The 12660-nt window shown below is 40.3% G+C and overlaps 1 protein-coding gene across 3 annotated transcripts in view; it reads right to left on the bottom strand.

Moving 5' to 3' along the window:
* Positions 1-12660, bottom strand: part of FNBP4 (formin binding protein 4) — a 39212-nt gene that overhangs the window by 5486 nt on the left and 21066 nt on the right. The window contains exons 13-15 of one of the 3 annotated variants that reach the window (XM_082341103.1): positions 10706-11016; positions 10012-10156; positions 9249-9601 (exon numbers count right to left, since the gene is read on the bottom strand). In XM_082341103.1, the coding sequence (XP_082197229.1) occupies positions 9249-9601; positions 10012-10156; positions 10706-11016 (809 nt within the window). Of the gene's footprint in view, positions 1-9248; positions 9602-10011; positions 10157-10705; positions 11017-11892; positions 11993-12660 lie in introns of those variants that run through there. The other 2 variants (XM_082341104.1, XM_082341105.1) reach the window with 2 other exon arrangements.

Below are 12660 nucleotides of genomic sequence, written 5' to 3'. Positions count from 1 at the left end.
ATAACCTCTCACCGAACGTCTCCAAGTATGATTAAAAAACATAGATCTAGGTAGAGTCGTTGTGCTTTCATTCTGAGTTCCATAGGATTTTGTAAATTTGTAGTGCATTTGATTCCTATTTGTTATGGGAAAGTACTTTTTGTTTCAGAAGTTATGTACTGCCTATCACGTTTAAAACCATGGATCCCGAGTTGCACTGGCTGTTTGAACACGTTTTTAATGTGGGAACACTGCAGCCAGAGGAATAAAGATTAAATGGCTAGAATTCCTTTTTTTCTAGTTTATTTTCTAGTAAACTGCACACAAAACTCTTCAGCAAAAAGACTGAAAATATATATTGGTCTCAAATATTCTTGAACATCAGAGGTATTGAGTATATATCGTATATTCTTTTTTTTTTTTTAAATTGGGGTATAGTTTTTTACAATGTTGTGTTAGTTTCCACTGTACAGGGAAGTGGAGTTCCCTGTGCTATACAGCAGGTTCTTATTAGTTACCTATTTTATACATATCAGTGTATATATGTCAGTCCTAATCTCCCAATTCATCCCACCGCCCACCTCCACCCTCTTATATCCTTTAAAAATGGTCTGTAACACTGAAGAGATGGATCATTGTTTTCAGATAACAGGTACATAAAAATGACATATTAATGTAGAATACTGGATTTTCAAAACTATTATTTATATGACTATAAAAGCATGATTGACTAAAAAATTACTTGTTGAACGAATGGAGGTGGAAGTAATTATCTCTCTCTGAAGACTGCAGGAATGGCGCCAAGGAAGGCTTCGTAAGAGAAATGATTCCTGAGCACAGATCATTCTAACAATTTAATTATAAAAAAATGAACAGTAGTGGGACTGGTAAACAAAGTAAAGACATGTAGGTGATCAACAGTATGTTGGCTCAGGAGAACTGTATGTGGTAGAGTAAATAGTCTGACAAGAATGTAATTCAAGACATTATCCTGTCACTGTTGATTTTTTATAACACTTCACTGGGAGGGGAAAAGCTGATGAGAAAGTTTCTTTAGGTAATTTAGGGCATTCAAAGTGTTCATGAGGATGATGTCAGACTATGAAGCTCCAAGCCCTTGTTTCCCCATGGAAATATTATATAAACAAATAGAGACTGACTAAAATGGCTTTGTGGGAACTCTAGAAACCAGTCAAAGATCCTGAGCAACCAAGAGAACACCTAATCAAGAAAAACCCACACTAAAAACAGTAGGAAATTTTGTGGCATGTTTGCTTGCCCTTGTTCCACACCCTCCCCAGTGTGGTTGGGATGAAATGGCCCAATTCTCAGTTTTCCCCCTCCTGGTGGAAGGAAGTAAGTGGAATGTCTGATATGTTCTAGACTGTCTATGGTTGCCTTAGGGACTGGTTTCAATACTGTCTTAACTTGGAGGTCAGCCAGGAATGGTGGTATATCTTGGGTCTCAGGTTGGAAGCCGTGAAAGGCAGTAGCAGGAGTTGCGGCATGTGAAAACCACAGGGGGACAGAAGTCATGTGGACAGATGGGGGCAAAAGATTATGGGCAGAGGAATACAACAGAACATATAAGGCTCACAGAAGAAGCAGGTGTGACTCTCTTAGGGAAATTAAAAGTAAATACACAAGGAGAAAGGAAAACAAAAAAAGCACATGTCCAGGGAACACATATGCTCAGAAAAGGCCTGAAAAAATGTTGCACCTTCATGTTGGACTCATTAATGAAGGTTTTCCTCCATACACGGTCAGTGTGCAAAGACTGGGAGAGTATGTTATTTTCTCTAATGTGCAGTTTTCAACCAAAGATCACAAAGCATACAAACACATGCTGGGACTTCCCTGGTGGTCCAGTAGGTAAGACTCTGCACTCCCAATGCAGGGGCCCAGGTTCGATCCCTGGATGGGGAACCAGATCCCACATGCATGCCACAACTAAGAGTTAGCATGCCACAACCAAAAGATCCCATGTGCCACCACTAAGACCCAGCACAGAAGAAAGAAAGGAAAGAAAGGAAAGGAAGAAAGGAAGAAAGGAAGAAAGAAAGAAAGAAAGAAAGAAAGAAAGAAAGAAAGAAAGAAAGAAAGAAAGAAAGAAAGAAAGAAAGAGTTTCAGATTTATTAGACAAAGACTTTAAAACAACTGTCTTAAACGTGCTCAAAGAACTAAAGGAAAACACAAAGAATGAAAGGAAATCAGGAAAATGACATGAACAAAATGAGACTATCAACAAAGAGACAGATATTATTATTAAAAAGAACCAAAGAAATATTCTGGAGCTGAAAAATACATCAACTGAATTGAAAATTCATTATTTCAACAACAGACTCCAATAGGCATAAAAAAAGATCAGCAAAATTGATGATAGGTCATTCGAAGTTATTGAGTCTGAAGAGCAAAAAGGAAAAGAATGAAGCAAAGTGAACAGAGTCTAAGTGACTTACTTATATGACATCATCAAGTGGACCAATATATGCATTATGGGAATCCCAGGAGGAGAAAGGGGCAAAGATCTTATTTAAGAAATAATGGGGCTTCCCTGGCGGCACAGTGATTAAGAATCTGCTTGCCAATGCAGGGGACACGGGTTCGAGCCCTGGACTGGGAAGATCCCACATGCTGCGGAGCAACTAAGCCCGTGTGCCACAACTACTGAGGCTGTGCTCTAGAGCCCACAAGCCACAATCACTGAGCCTGTGAGCCACAACTACTGAAGCCCGCGTGCCTAGAGCCCACACACCGCAACAAAGAGTAACGCCCACTCGCTGCAACTAGAGAAAGCCCGCGTACAGCAACGAAGACCCAATGCAGCCCAAAATATAAATAAATAAATAAATGTAAAAAAAATGAGGGAGAAAAACTAAGATATTCCTAGATAAACAAAAGCTGAGAAAATTCATTACCACTAGATGTGCCCTACGAGAAATGCTAAAGCATGTCTTTCAAGCTCAAATGAAAAGATGCTAGACAGTAACTTGTCATACAAAAATATAAAGTTCTCTGGTAAAGGTAAATACAAGGACAAACATATAAACCAGTATTACTGTGATACTGGTTCATAATTTTTATTCTTCTACAGATTTTAAAAGACAAAAGCATAAAAAATAATTATAAGTCTACATTAATGGGTACACAGTATATAAAGATATAATCTGTAACACCAATAGCATAACAGAGTGGAGGTGTGTCTGTATAGGAGTTTTTGTCTGCAATTCACTGTATCAGTTTAAAATAGATATTATACGTAATTCCTACCATAACCACAAAGAAAATAAATATAGAATATACACAAAAGGAAATGAAAAAGAAACCAAAATGTGTCACTGAAAAAAATCAACTAAACATAAAGGAAGGCAGTAAGGGAGGAAATGAGAGACAAAAAGCAATTATTAAGACATACAGAAAACAACCAAAAGGAATACCAAATCCTTCCTTATCAGTAATTACTGTAGTAAATTATTAATTTACTAATGTAAACGGATTACACTCTACAATCAAAAAACACATACTGCAATGGAGCAGGACCCTACGGTCCCTTCCTGTCATGTCCTTGGCCTACCTTTCGTCTGTGAAAAAACTTCAGCCAAAGAATAAGTTTAATTAGGGACCTCCCCAGTGGTCCAGTGGTTAAGACTCTGTGCTTCCACTGCAGGGGGTGCAGGTTCAATCCCCTGTTGGGGAACTAAGATTCCAAATGCTGCACAGTGCAGCCAAAAAAAAAAAAAAAAAAAGTTTCATTGGAGAAATGAGAAAATGCAGAAACAAAGGAAAACAGTCAAATGAGACCAAGTAGTAACTGTTTAGTCATTAAGCATAGTTAAGGACCTTTAGTTCCTTCTCAAGGGCTATAGATAATATTCTGAGCCACATCCTGTGAGCCGCCTTATAGATACTGAAACCCCCACCAGGTGGAAGAAGTTAACTACGTGACCACCAGACTGTGGCCATGACATAAGCTGCCACAATTCCGAGAACTGGCCTCAAGGAAATGGGAACAAACCGACCCTGGAACTGAAGATTAACTGTAGTTAAACTAATCACGATGATGCTGATCAGGCCACCGCGTGACCAATTTCAAGATGGACTGTTAGAGCTGACAGTGCTGTTTCTGTCTGTTGTCCCCTCCCTTCACCTATGAAAGCTCTTGTCCACTGACTGTAAGTGGGGGGAGTCGGCCTCTGGACAGGAGTTCCTCCTCACCCCGGGTTGCCAGCATCGAAAATAAAGCAAACTTCCCTTTCCACCAACCTTGCCTCTTTACTGGCTTCTGAGTGGTGAGCAGCTGGGACCCCCACTTTCTTCGGTTACAGTATTGGCAGAATGGATTAAAAAAACAAAATGCAATTGAAACTGCTCACGTCTATAAGAAATTCATTTTACATCTAAGGACATACACAAGTTTAAAGTGAAAGGACAGAAAAACACATTCCATGAAAATTGTAGCCAAGAGAAAGAAGGGGTAAGTGGATTACTACAAGACAAAATGGAAATTAAGTAAAAAACTTAAAAGAGATAAAGAAGGACATTACATAACAATAAAAGGGTAAAATCATACCACTTAAAATAGCACACAAAAGAATAAAATACCTGAGAATAAATTCAGCCAAGGAGATGAAAGAGTTGTACACTGAAAATTATAAAACATTGCTGAAAGAAATTAAAGACCTAAATAAATGGAAAGGAATCCTGTGCTCACAGACTGAAAGATTCAATATTGTTAGATAGGTAATATGACCCAAACAATCTACAGGTTAAATGCAATCCCTATCAAAATTCCACTGGCCTTTTATGTAGAAATGGAAAAGCTGACCTTTAAATTCATATGAAATTACAAGGGGGCCTGAATAGCCAATATTGAAAAAGAAGCACTAAGTCAGAGAACTCACACTTCTCAAATTCAAAACATACCACAAAGTTATAGTAATCAAAACAACGTGGTGCTGGCATATAGACCAATGGAATAAACCCGAATGTTTATGGTGAACTGATTTTAGATAAGGTCTACCATTGAATGGGGTAAAGAATGGTCTCTTCAACAAATGGTGCAGGGACAACAGGATATCACACTCAAGAGAGTGAAATTGGATCTCTACTTGACACCATACAAAAATAAACTGAAAATGCTGTCACTGTTTGCAGATAACATGATACTATACCTAGAGAATCCTAAAGATGTTACCAGAAAACTACTAGAGCTAATCAATGAATTTGGTAGAGTAGCAGGATATAAAATTAATACACAGATATCTCTTGCATTCCTATACACTAATGATGAAAAGTCTGAAAGAGAAACTAAGCAAACACTCCCATTTACCACTGCAATGAAAAGAATAAAATACCTAGGAATAAACCTACCTAAAGAGGCAAAAGACCTGTATGCAGAAAACTGTAAGACAATGATGAGAGGAATTAAAGATGATACAAACAGATGGAGAGATATACCATGTTCTTGGATTGGAAGAATCAACATTGTGAAAATGACTCTACTACCCAAAGCAATCTACAGATTCAATGCAATCCCTATCAAACTACCAATGGCATTTTTCACAGGACTAGAACAAAAAATTTCACAATTTGTATGGAAACACAAAAGACCCCGAAGAGCCAAAGCAATCTTGAGAAAGAAAAACAGAGCTGGAGGAATCAGGTTCCCTGACTTCAGACTATACTACAAAGCTACAGTAATCAAGACAGTATGGTACTGGCACAAACACCGAAATAGTGATCAATGGAACAGGACAGAAAGCCCAGAGATAAAGCCGCGCACATATGGTCACCTTATCTTTGACAAAGGAGGCAAGAATATACAGTGGAGAAAAGACAGCCTCTTCAATAAGTGGTGCTGGGAAAACTGGACAGCTACATGTAAAAGAATGAAATTAGAACACTTCCTAACACCATACACAAAAATAAACTCAAAATGGATTAAAGACCTAAATGTAAGACCAGACACTATAAAACTCTTGGAGGAAAACACAGGTAGAACACTCTATGACATAAATCACAGCAAGATCCTTTCTGACCCACCTCGTAGAGAAATGGAAACAAAAACAAAAATAAACAAATGGAACCTAATGAAACTTGAAAGCTTTTGCACAGCAAAGGAAACCATAAGACAAAAAGACATCCCTCAGAATGGGAGAAATTATTTGCAAACGAAGCAACTGACAGAGGATTAATCTCCAAAATATACAAGCAGCTCATGCAGCTCAATATCAAAAAAACAAACAACCCAATCCAAAAATGGGCAGAAGACCTAAAGAGACATTTCTCCAAAGAAGATATACAGACTGCCAACAAAGACGTGAAAAGATGCTCAACATCACTAATCATTAGAGAAATGCAAAGCAAAACTACAGTGAGGTATCACCTCACACTGGTCAGAATGGCCATCATCAAAAAATCTACAAACAATAAATGCTGGAGAGGGTGTGGAGAAAAGGGAACCCTCCTCCACTGTTGGTGGGAATGTAAATTGATACAGCCACTATGCAGGACAGTATGGAGGTTCCTTAAAAAGCTAAAAATAGAACTATCATATAACCCAGCAATCCCACTACTCGGCATATACCCTGAGAAAACCATAATTCAAAAAGAGTCATGTACCACAATGTTCAGTGCAGCACTATTTACAATAGCCAGGACATGGAAGCAATGTAAGTGTCCATCGACAGATGAATGGATAAAGAAGATGTGGCACATATATACAATGGAATATTACTCAGCCATAAAAAGAAACGAAATTGAGTTATTTGTAGTGAGGTGGATGGACCAAGAGTCTGTCATACAGAGTGAAGTAAGTCAGAAACAGAAAAACAAATACCATATGCTAACACATATATATGGAATCTAAAAAAAAAAAAGGGTTCTGATGAACCTAAGGGCAGGAGAGGAATAAAGACACAGATGTAGAGAATGGACTTGAGGACACGGGGAGGGGGAAGGGTAAGCTGGGACGACGTAAGAGAGTAGCACTGACGTATATACACTACCAAATGTGAAATAGCTAGCTAGTGGGAAGCAGCTGGATAGCACAGGGAGATTAGCTCGGTGCTTTGTGACCACCTAGAGGGGTGGGATAGGGAGGGTGGGAGGGAGACGCAAGAGGGAGGGGATATGGGGATATATGTATACGTATAGCTGATTCACTTTGTTATACAGGAGAAACTAACACAACATTGTAAAGCAATTATACTCCAATAAAGATGTAAAAAAAAAAAGTTTTAACTGAATGAATCAACAACTTACATTGAGTGCTAAAACTATAAAACTCAAAAAGAAAACATAGGGGTAAATTTTCATGACCTCGGATTTGGCAATGAATTCTTAGATATGATGAAAAGCACAACAAAAATGAAAGCAGGACTTCCCTAGTGGAGCAGTGGTTAAGAATCCGCTTGCCAATGCAGGGGACACAGGTTCGAGCCCTGGTCTGGGAAGATCCCACATGCTGTGGAGCAACTAATCCCGTGCGCCACAACTACCGAGCCTGCACTCTAGAGCTCGAGAGTCACAACTACTGAAGCCCGTGCACCGAGAGCCCGTGCTCCGCAACAAGAGAAGCCACTGCAGTGAGAAGCCTGTGCACTGCAACGAAGAGTAGCCCCCGCTCGCCACAACTAGAGAAAGCCCCTGCGCAACAAAGACCCAACGCAGCCAAAAATAAATTATAAAATAAATAAGTAAATTTAAAAAAAATGAAAGTAAGTTAGACTTTATCAAAATTAAAAACTTTAGTGTACTAAAGGACACTATCAGTGTGAAAAGACAACACACAGGATGGGAGAAGCTATTCGCAAATCATGTATCTTATAAGGGACTTGTATTTAGAATATATATGGAACTCTTACAATTCAATAACAAAAAGACAAACAACCCAAATAAAAAATATTGGAGAGTCAAAGGACTTGAGTAGACATTTCTCCAAAAAACATAAACAAATGGCCAAAAAGCAAATGAAAAGATGCTCAACATAATTACTCACTAGAGAAACAGAAATCAAAACCAGGAGGGACTTCCGTGGTGGTCCAGTGGTTAAGACTGTGCTCCCAGGCTTCCCTGGTGGCGCAGTGGTTGAGAATCCACCTGCCAATGCAGGGCACACGGGTTCGAGCCCTGGTCTGGGAAGATCCCACATGCCGCGGAGCAACTGGGCCCGTGAGCCACAACTACTGAGCCTGCATGTCCGGAGCCTGTACTCCGCAACAAGACTGGCTGTGATAGTGAGAGGCCCGCGCACCGTGATGAAGACTGGCCCCCGCTCGCCGCAACTAGAGAAAGCCCTCGCACAGAAACGAAGACCCAACATAGCCAAAAATAAATAAATAAATAAATTAATTAAAAAAAAAAAAAAAAAAAAGACTGTGCTCCCAACGCAGGGGGCATGGGTTCGATCCCTGATCAGGGAACTAGATCCGGCATGCCGCAACTAAAGGAGCCTGCATGTGGCAATGAAGATCCCACGTGCCTCAATGAAGACCTGGCACAGCCAAATAAAAAAACAACCAAAAAAAAACAGCCCACAATGAGATACCACTTCATACCTGCCAGGACTGACAGAATAATTTTTTTAGAAAGTGGAATGTACCCAGTGTTGGTGAACAGCTGGAGATACTAGTACCCTTGTACGTTGCTGATGGTAACGTAAAATGGTTCAGTCACTGTGGAAAAAAGGCTCCTCAAAAAGTTACACACAGAATTACCATACGATCCAGCAATTCCACTCCTAAATATATATATACACAAAAGAAATGAAAATAAGTATTCAATATGCATGTACTCATATGCATGTTTACATAGATACTGTTCGTAATAGCCAAGAAGTATAAAACAATCCAAATGTCCATCAATGAATGAACGGATAAACAAATTGTGGTATATACACACAATGGAATATCATACAGCCATAGAAAGAACAAAGTACTGATACAAGCTACAACATGGATGAACCCCCAAAACACTGTGCGCTAAGTGAAGCAAGTCAGACACAAAAATTCACATATGCACAATTCCAGAGTAGGTAAACAGAAAGCTGACTGGTAGTTCCCAGAGACTAGGGGAATGGGGTAATGAGGTGTGCCTGCTTAATGGGTACAGGGTTCTCTTCTGGACTTACGAAAATGTGATGTAACCAGAGAGAGGTGGTGGTTACACCACAGTGTGAATATACTAAATGCTACTGAATTTATACTTTAAATATCACCTCAGTAAAACAAAAATCTTAAACTAAAATTTAAAGAGAGATTTACTATACCTTATCTTTCTTTCCTTTTTTTGTCTTCTCGGGTGCTGGCATTTTGGGAGCTGGTGGTGGTGGGGGGGGAGGGGGAGGGGGAGGGGGAGGGGGTGGGGGAGGAGGGTCTATGACGGCAGCAGCAGGCACAGCACCGCGGGCCTGGACTGGCTGCAGCGTGGGAGCAGTCACTGCCACTGGGACGGAGCACTCAGCGTAGCTCATAACTGCAGGAGCTGATGCCAGTCCTAAGTAATTTGACTGCAGGTTCATTCCTCTGGCCTGATGACCCATTCCTGTTGCTGGATGGCTAGCTGATAGTGCCTGGTGTCCAATTCCTGCAGTCTGCTGTCCAATCCCTGTTGCCTGGTGACCTAAAACAGAAAACATAAAACTATAAAAAGGACATTGTGACAAAGCCAAAAACAAGGAGGAGGAAGAGGAAACTGGGAGTTAGATCACCTAACAAAGTGATTCTAATATACCCCCCTGCCAAGAAACACACAAAAAAACCCAAAAAACAAACAAAAAACCCAGTCACATTTTCTGGTGTTCTGAATATTTTAGCATTAAGGTACTTAAACATCAAGATCACTGATGTGTAAATGCTCAGAAAACAATCTGGAAGGATATATGCCAATGTTAACAGTGGTTTTTTAGTAACTGAAAGAAATGCACATAAACAGTGTTTGCAATGAAAAGCCTTTAACATTAATTTATGATACCTAATTCTGGAAACAAAGATAATACATTGATGAAAATACATTTTAATCACAATGCTTACCTGTAGCTACAGCCGACTGGCTGTAGAGGACCGGAGAACTACCAATGGTAGCTGACCTCTGAACTGCTGCAGTACTAATTTCTGTAGCTTTTCTCTTTATTGCTTTAGTGGAAGGAGAACTAGAGATGGTACAGTCAGCTGAACTCTGAAACAGAGAGTCTAGTCAGTGGCTGTAGCCCCTGGTTAAATATCCTCTTCTAAAATAAAACATGTAGGGACTTCCTTGGTGGTGCAGTGGTTAAGAATCCGCCTGCCAATGCAGGGGACAACGGGTTCAATCCCCCGTCCGGGAAGATCCCACATGCTGTGGAGCAAGTAAGCCTGTGCACCGCAACTAATGAGCCTGCGCTCTAGAGCCCGCGAGCCACAGCTACTGGGCCTGCAAGCCACAACTACTGAAACCTGCGTGCTGCAACTACTGAAGCCCACGTGCTCTAGGGCCCACATGCCGCAACTACTGAGTCCACGCACCTAGAGCGCGTGCTCTGCAACAAGAGAAGCCACTGCAATGAGAAGCACGCGCACCGCAACGAAGAGTAGGCCCCAGTTCGCCGCAACCAGAGAAAGCCCGCGTGTAGCAACGAAGACCCAACGCAGCCCAAAATAAATAAATTAATTAAAAAATAAATAAAACGTGTCAATCGTGCCCCGGTCCCCCCCAAAACTCTTCAGAATACCAGATGGCATTTCTCACCTGGCTAGTTACAACTGTGGTTTGTGCCGAAGGTTTCAATGGAGTATCCTCCTCTGTTCCTGGAGCAGGAGGCTCCTCACTTCCTTCATCCTCCATCTCGACCTCCTGGATCTCACCATCTTCTGCAGGAGGAGGAGGAGGGGGAGGGGGAGGAGGGGATTCTGGAGGTGGAGGTGGAGGCGGTGGCATTTCCAAAGGTAATGGAGGTTGAAGCACAGGCACGTTTGACTGAAGAAGGGTCCAGAATGGAGTAAGTGGCATGAGTGATGAAGAAGAAACTTGGCCAGAAAAGGACTCTTTACAAAGAGAACCTATGAAAACAAATAGGAGTCAGGGAAAAAGCAAGCCTAAAACTCCATGAACACAGAAATGTTCAACTGACTGTAGAGACAAAATCTGTGCCACAGACATCTATTCTACACTGATGTCACTGAAATATTAAACTCAGTTCAAAAATGACTTCCATGAAAAGATAAATTTATAGAATTTACTGTTAGCACTCGGCCCAGCTGTGTTATGCTAGTCTTGTTTTCTGGGTACAGATTTATGGCGGAGTAAATGAAGCACATCACATCAACTCAATGAGAAATTCAGTCATCTGAACCTGAAGTTTTTTATTTCAAAGACACACAACTAGAAGGCAACATTCTGGGGTCTTCTTTATTTCAAAAGTGAAAAAGTGAGTGAATGATGTGCATTTGCAATACTGATTCCATGTACTTTATCTTTTAGTGAGTTAGATAAGTGATTAAGGATGACCCAGAGAAGTACACATTCAAAACACTCACACAAACTCTACCCATTTCAATTAATTTGGGTTACTAAGTTTCAAAAATCCATTTGCAAGGTGATATTGTCAATCCTATCATTCCTTCACACCTTTGTGTGAATTATTCATTTGCTAAATCACAGCAACAAATCAGGGAGGGTAATTTTTTATTCCTGTGAGGAGAAAAGGGAAATCAGAGAGCATGAATCTTCAAGGTAAATGATAATGAAAAATATAACACAGAGAAGAGGTGTTTGAAGATATGGAGGATTTGAAATGGCTGCTAAAGTTAAGAAATTACATCTGAGGAGCTGCAGGGTTAGCTTTCCTCAAAATTTGCAAAAGTCATAGTTAATTACTGCCCTTTCTCTGCTGGGAAAAGCTTTAAAGATTAGAGAAAATAGGAAGATATACTTACTTGCAGCCTTCCCCATCCCTCTTTATCGTCAATAGGGAAGTTTCACAATATTTGGGACTATTAGATATATATCTCAGGAATGCTGAAGGGGATTTTCTCCCTAAAATCATAGAATTTAGGAGTAGAAGAGACATGAGAAATCGTCTAGTTTACCCCTCTCATTTTAAAGGTAATGAAACCCAGGAGGGAAATGACTTGCCCGAGATCATATAGCTCTTAGTGGCCAAGTCTGACCCCTAGTCTAGTGCTATTTTTTTTTTTTTCTTGGCTGAGCCGTGCGTCTTGCTTGTGGGATCTCAATTCCTCCACCAGGAATTGAACCCGGGCCACAGCAGTGAAAGCCCAGAATCCTAACCACTAGGCCACCAGGGAACTCCCCTAGTGCTATTTTAACAACATGTCCTGGTGAAATATCAGGAGTCTAAGAGCTTTAGAAATCTCAAATTTCATTTCTCATGGAGTAGAGATCCAGATGCCATCACCTGTCAAATTCCATGGTCAAAGCAGTAGATTAAATAACGACTCTATTATAGAAGGCTCTAGAACAAGAAGATAAGGCCTTTTTACCTTACTTTGCTCAAAATACACCACACTGGCACTCAACAATGTAAAACCAAAGCAGCCATGAACCATTTGGCTTTTAGAATAGCTTCACTTTTTTATGAAACAGGTAGATGATACATTATGTAAGAGACTTTAAGAACATAATTCACACGGTTACTCTAATTATTTTGAGAAACTGCTTACTACCAAGGAAAAGGGAACTGA

Source organism: Balaenoptera borealis, assembly GCF_965194805.1.
Source record: "Balaenoptera borealis genome assembly, chromosome: 11".
In the NCBI taxonomy this organism is placed as follows: Eukaryota; Metazoa; Chordata; class Mammalia; order Artiodactyla; family Balaenopteridae; genus Balaenoptera; species Balaenoptera borealis.
This window is presented reverse-complemented; position numbering and strand designations above follow the sequence as displayed.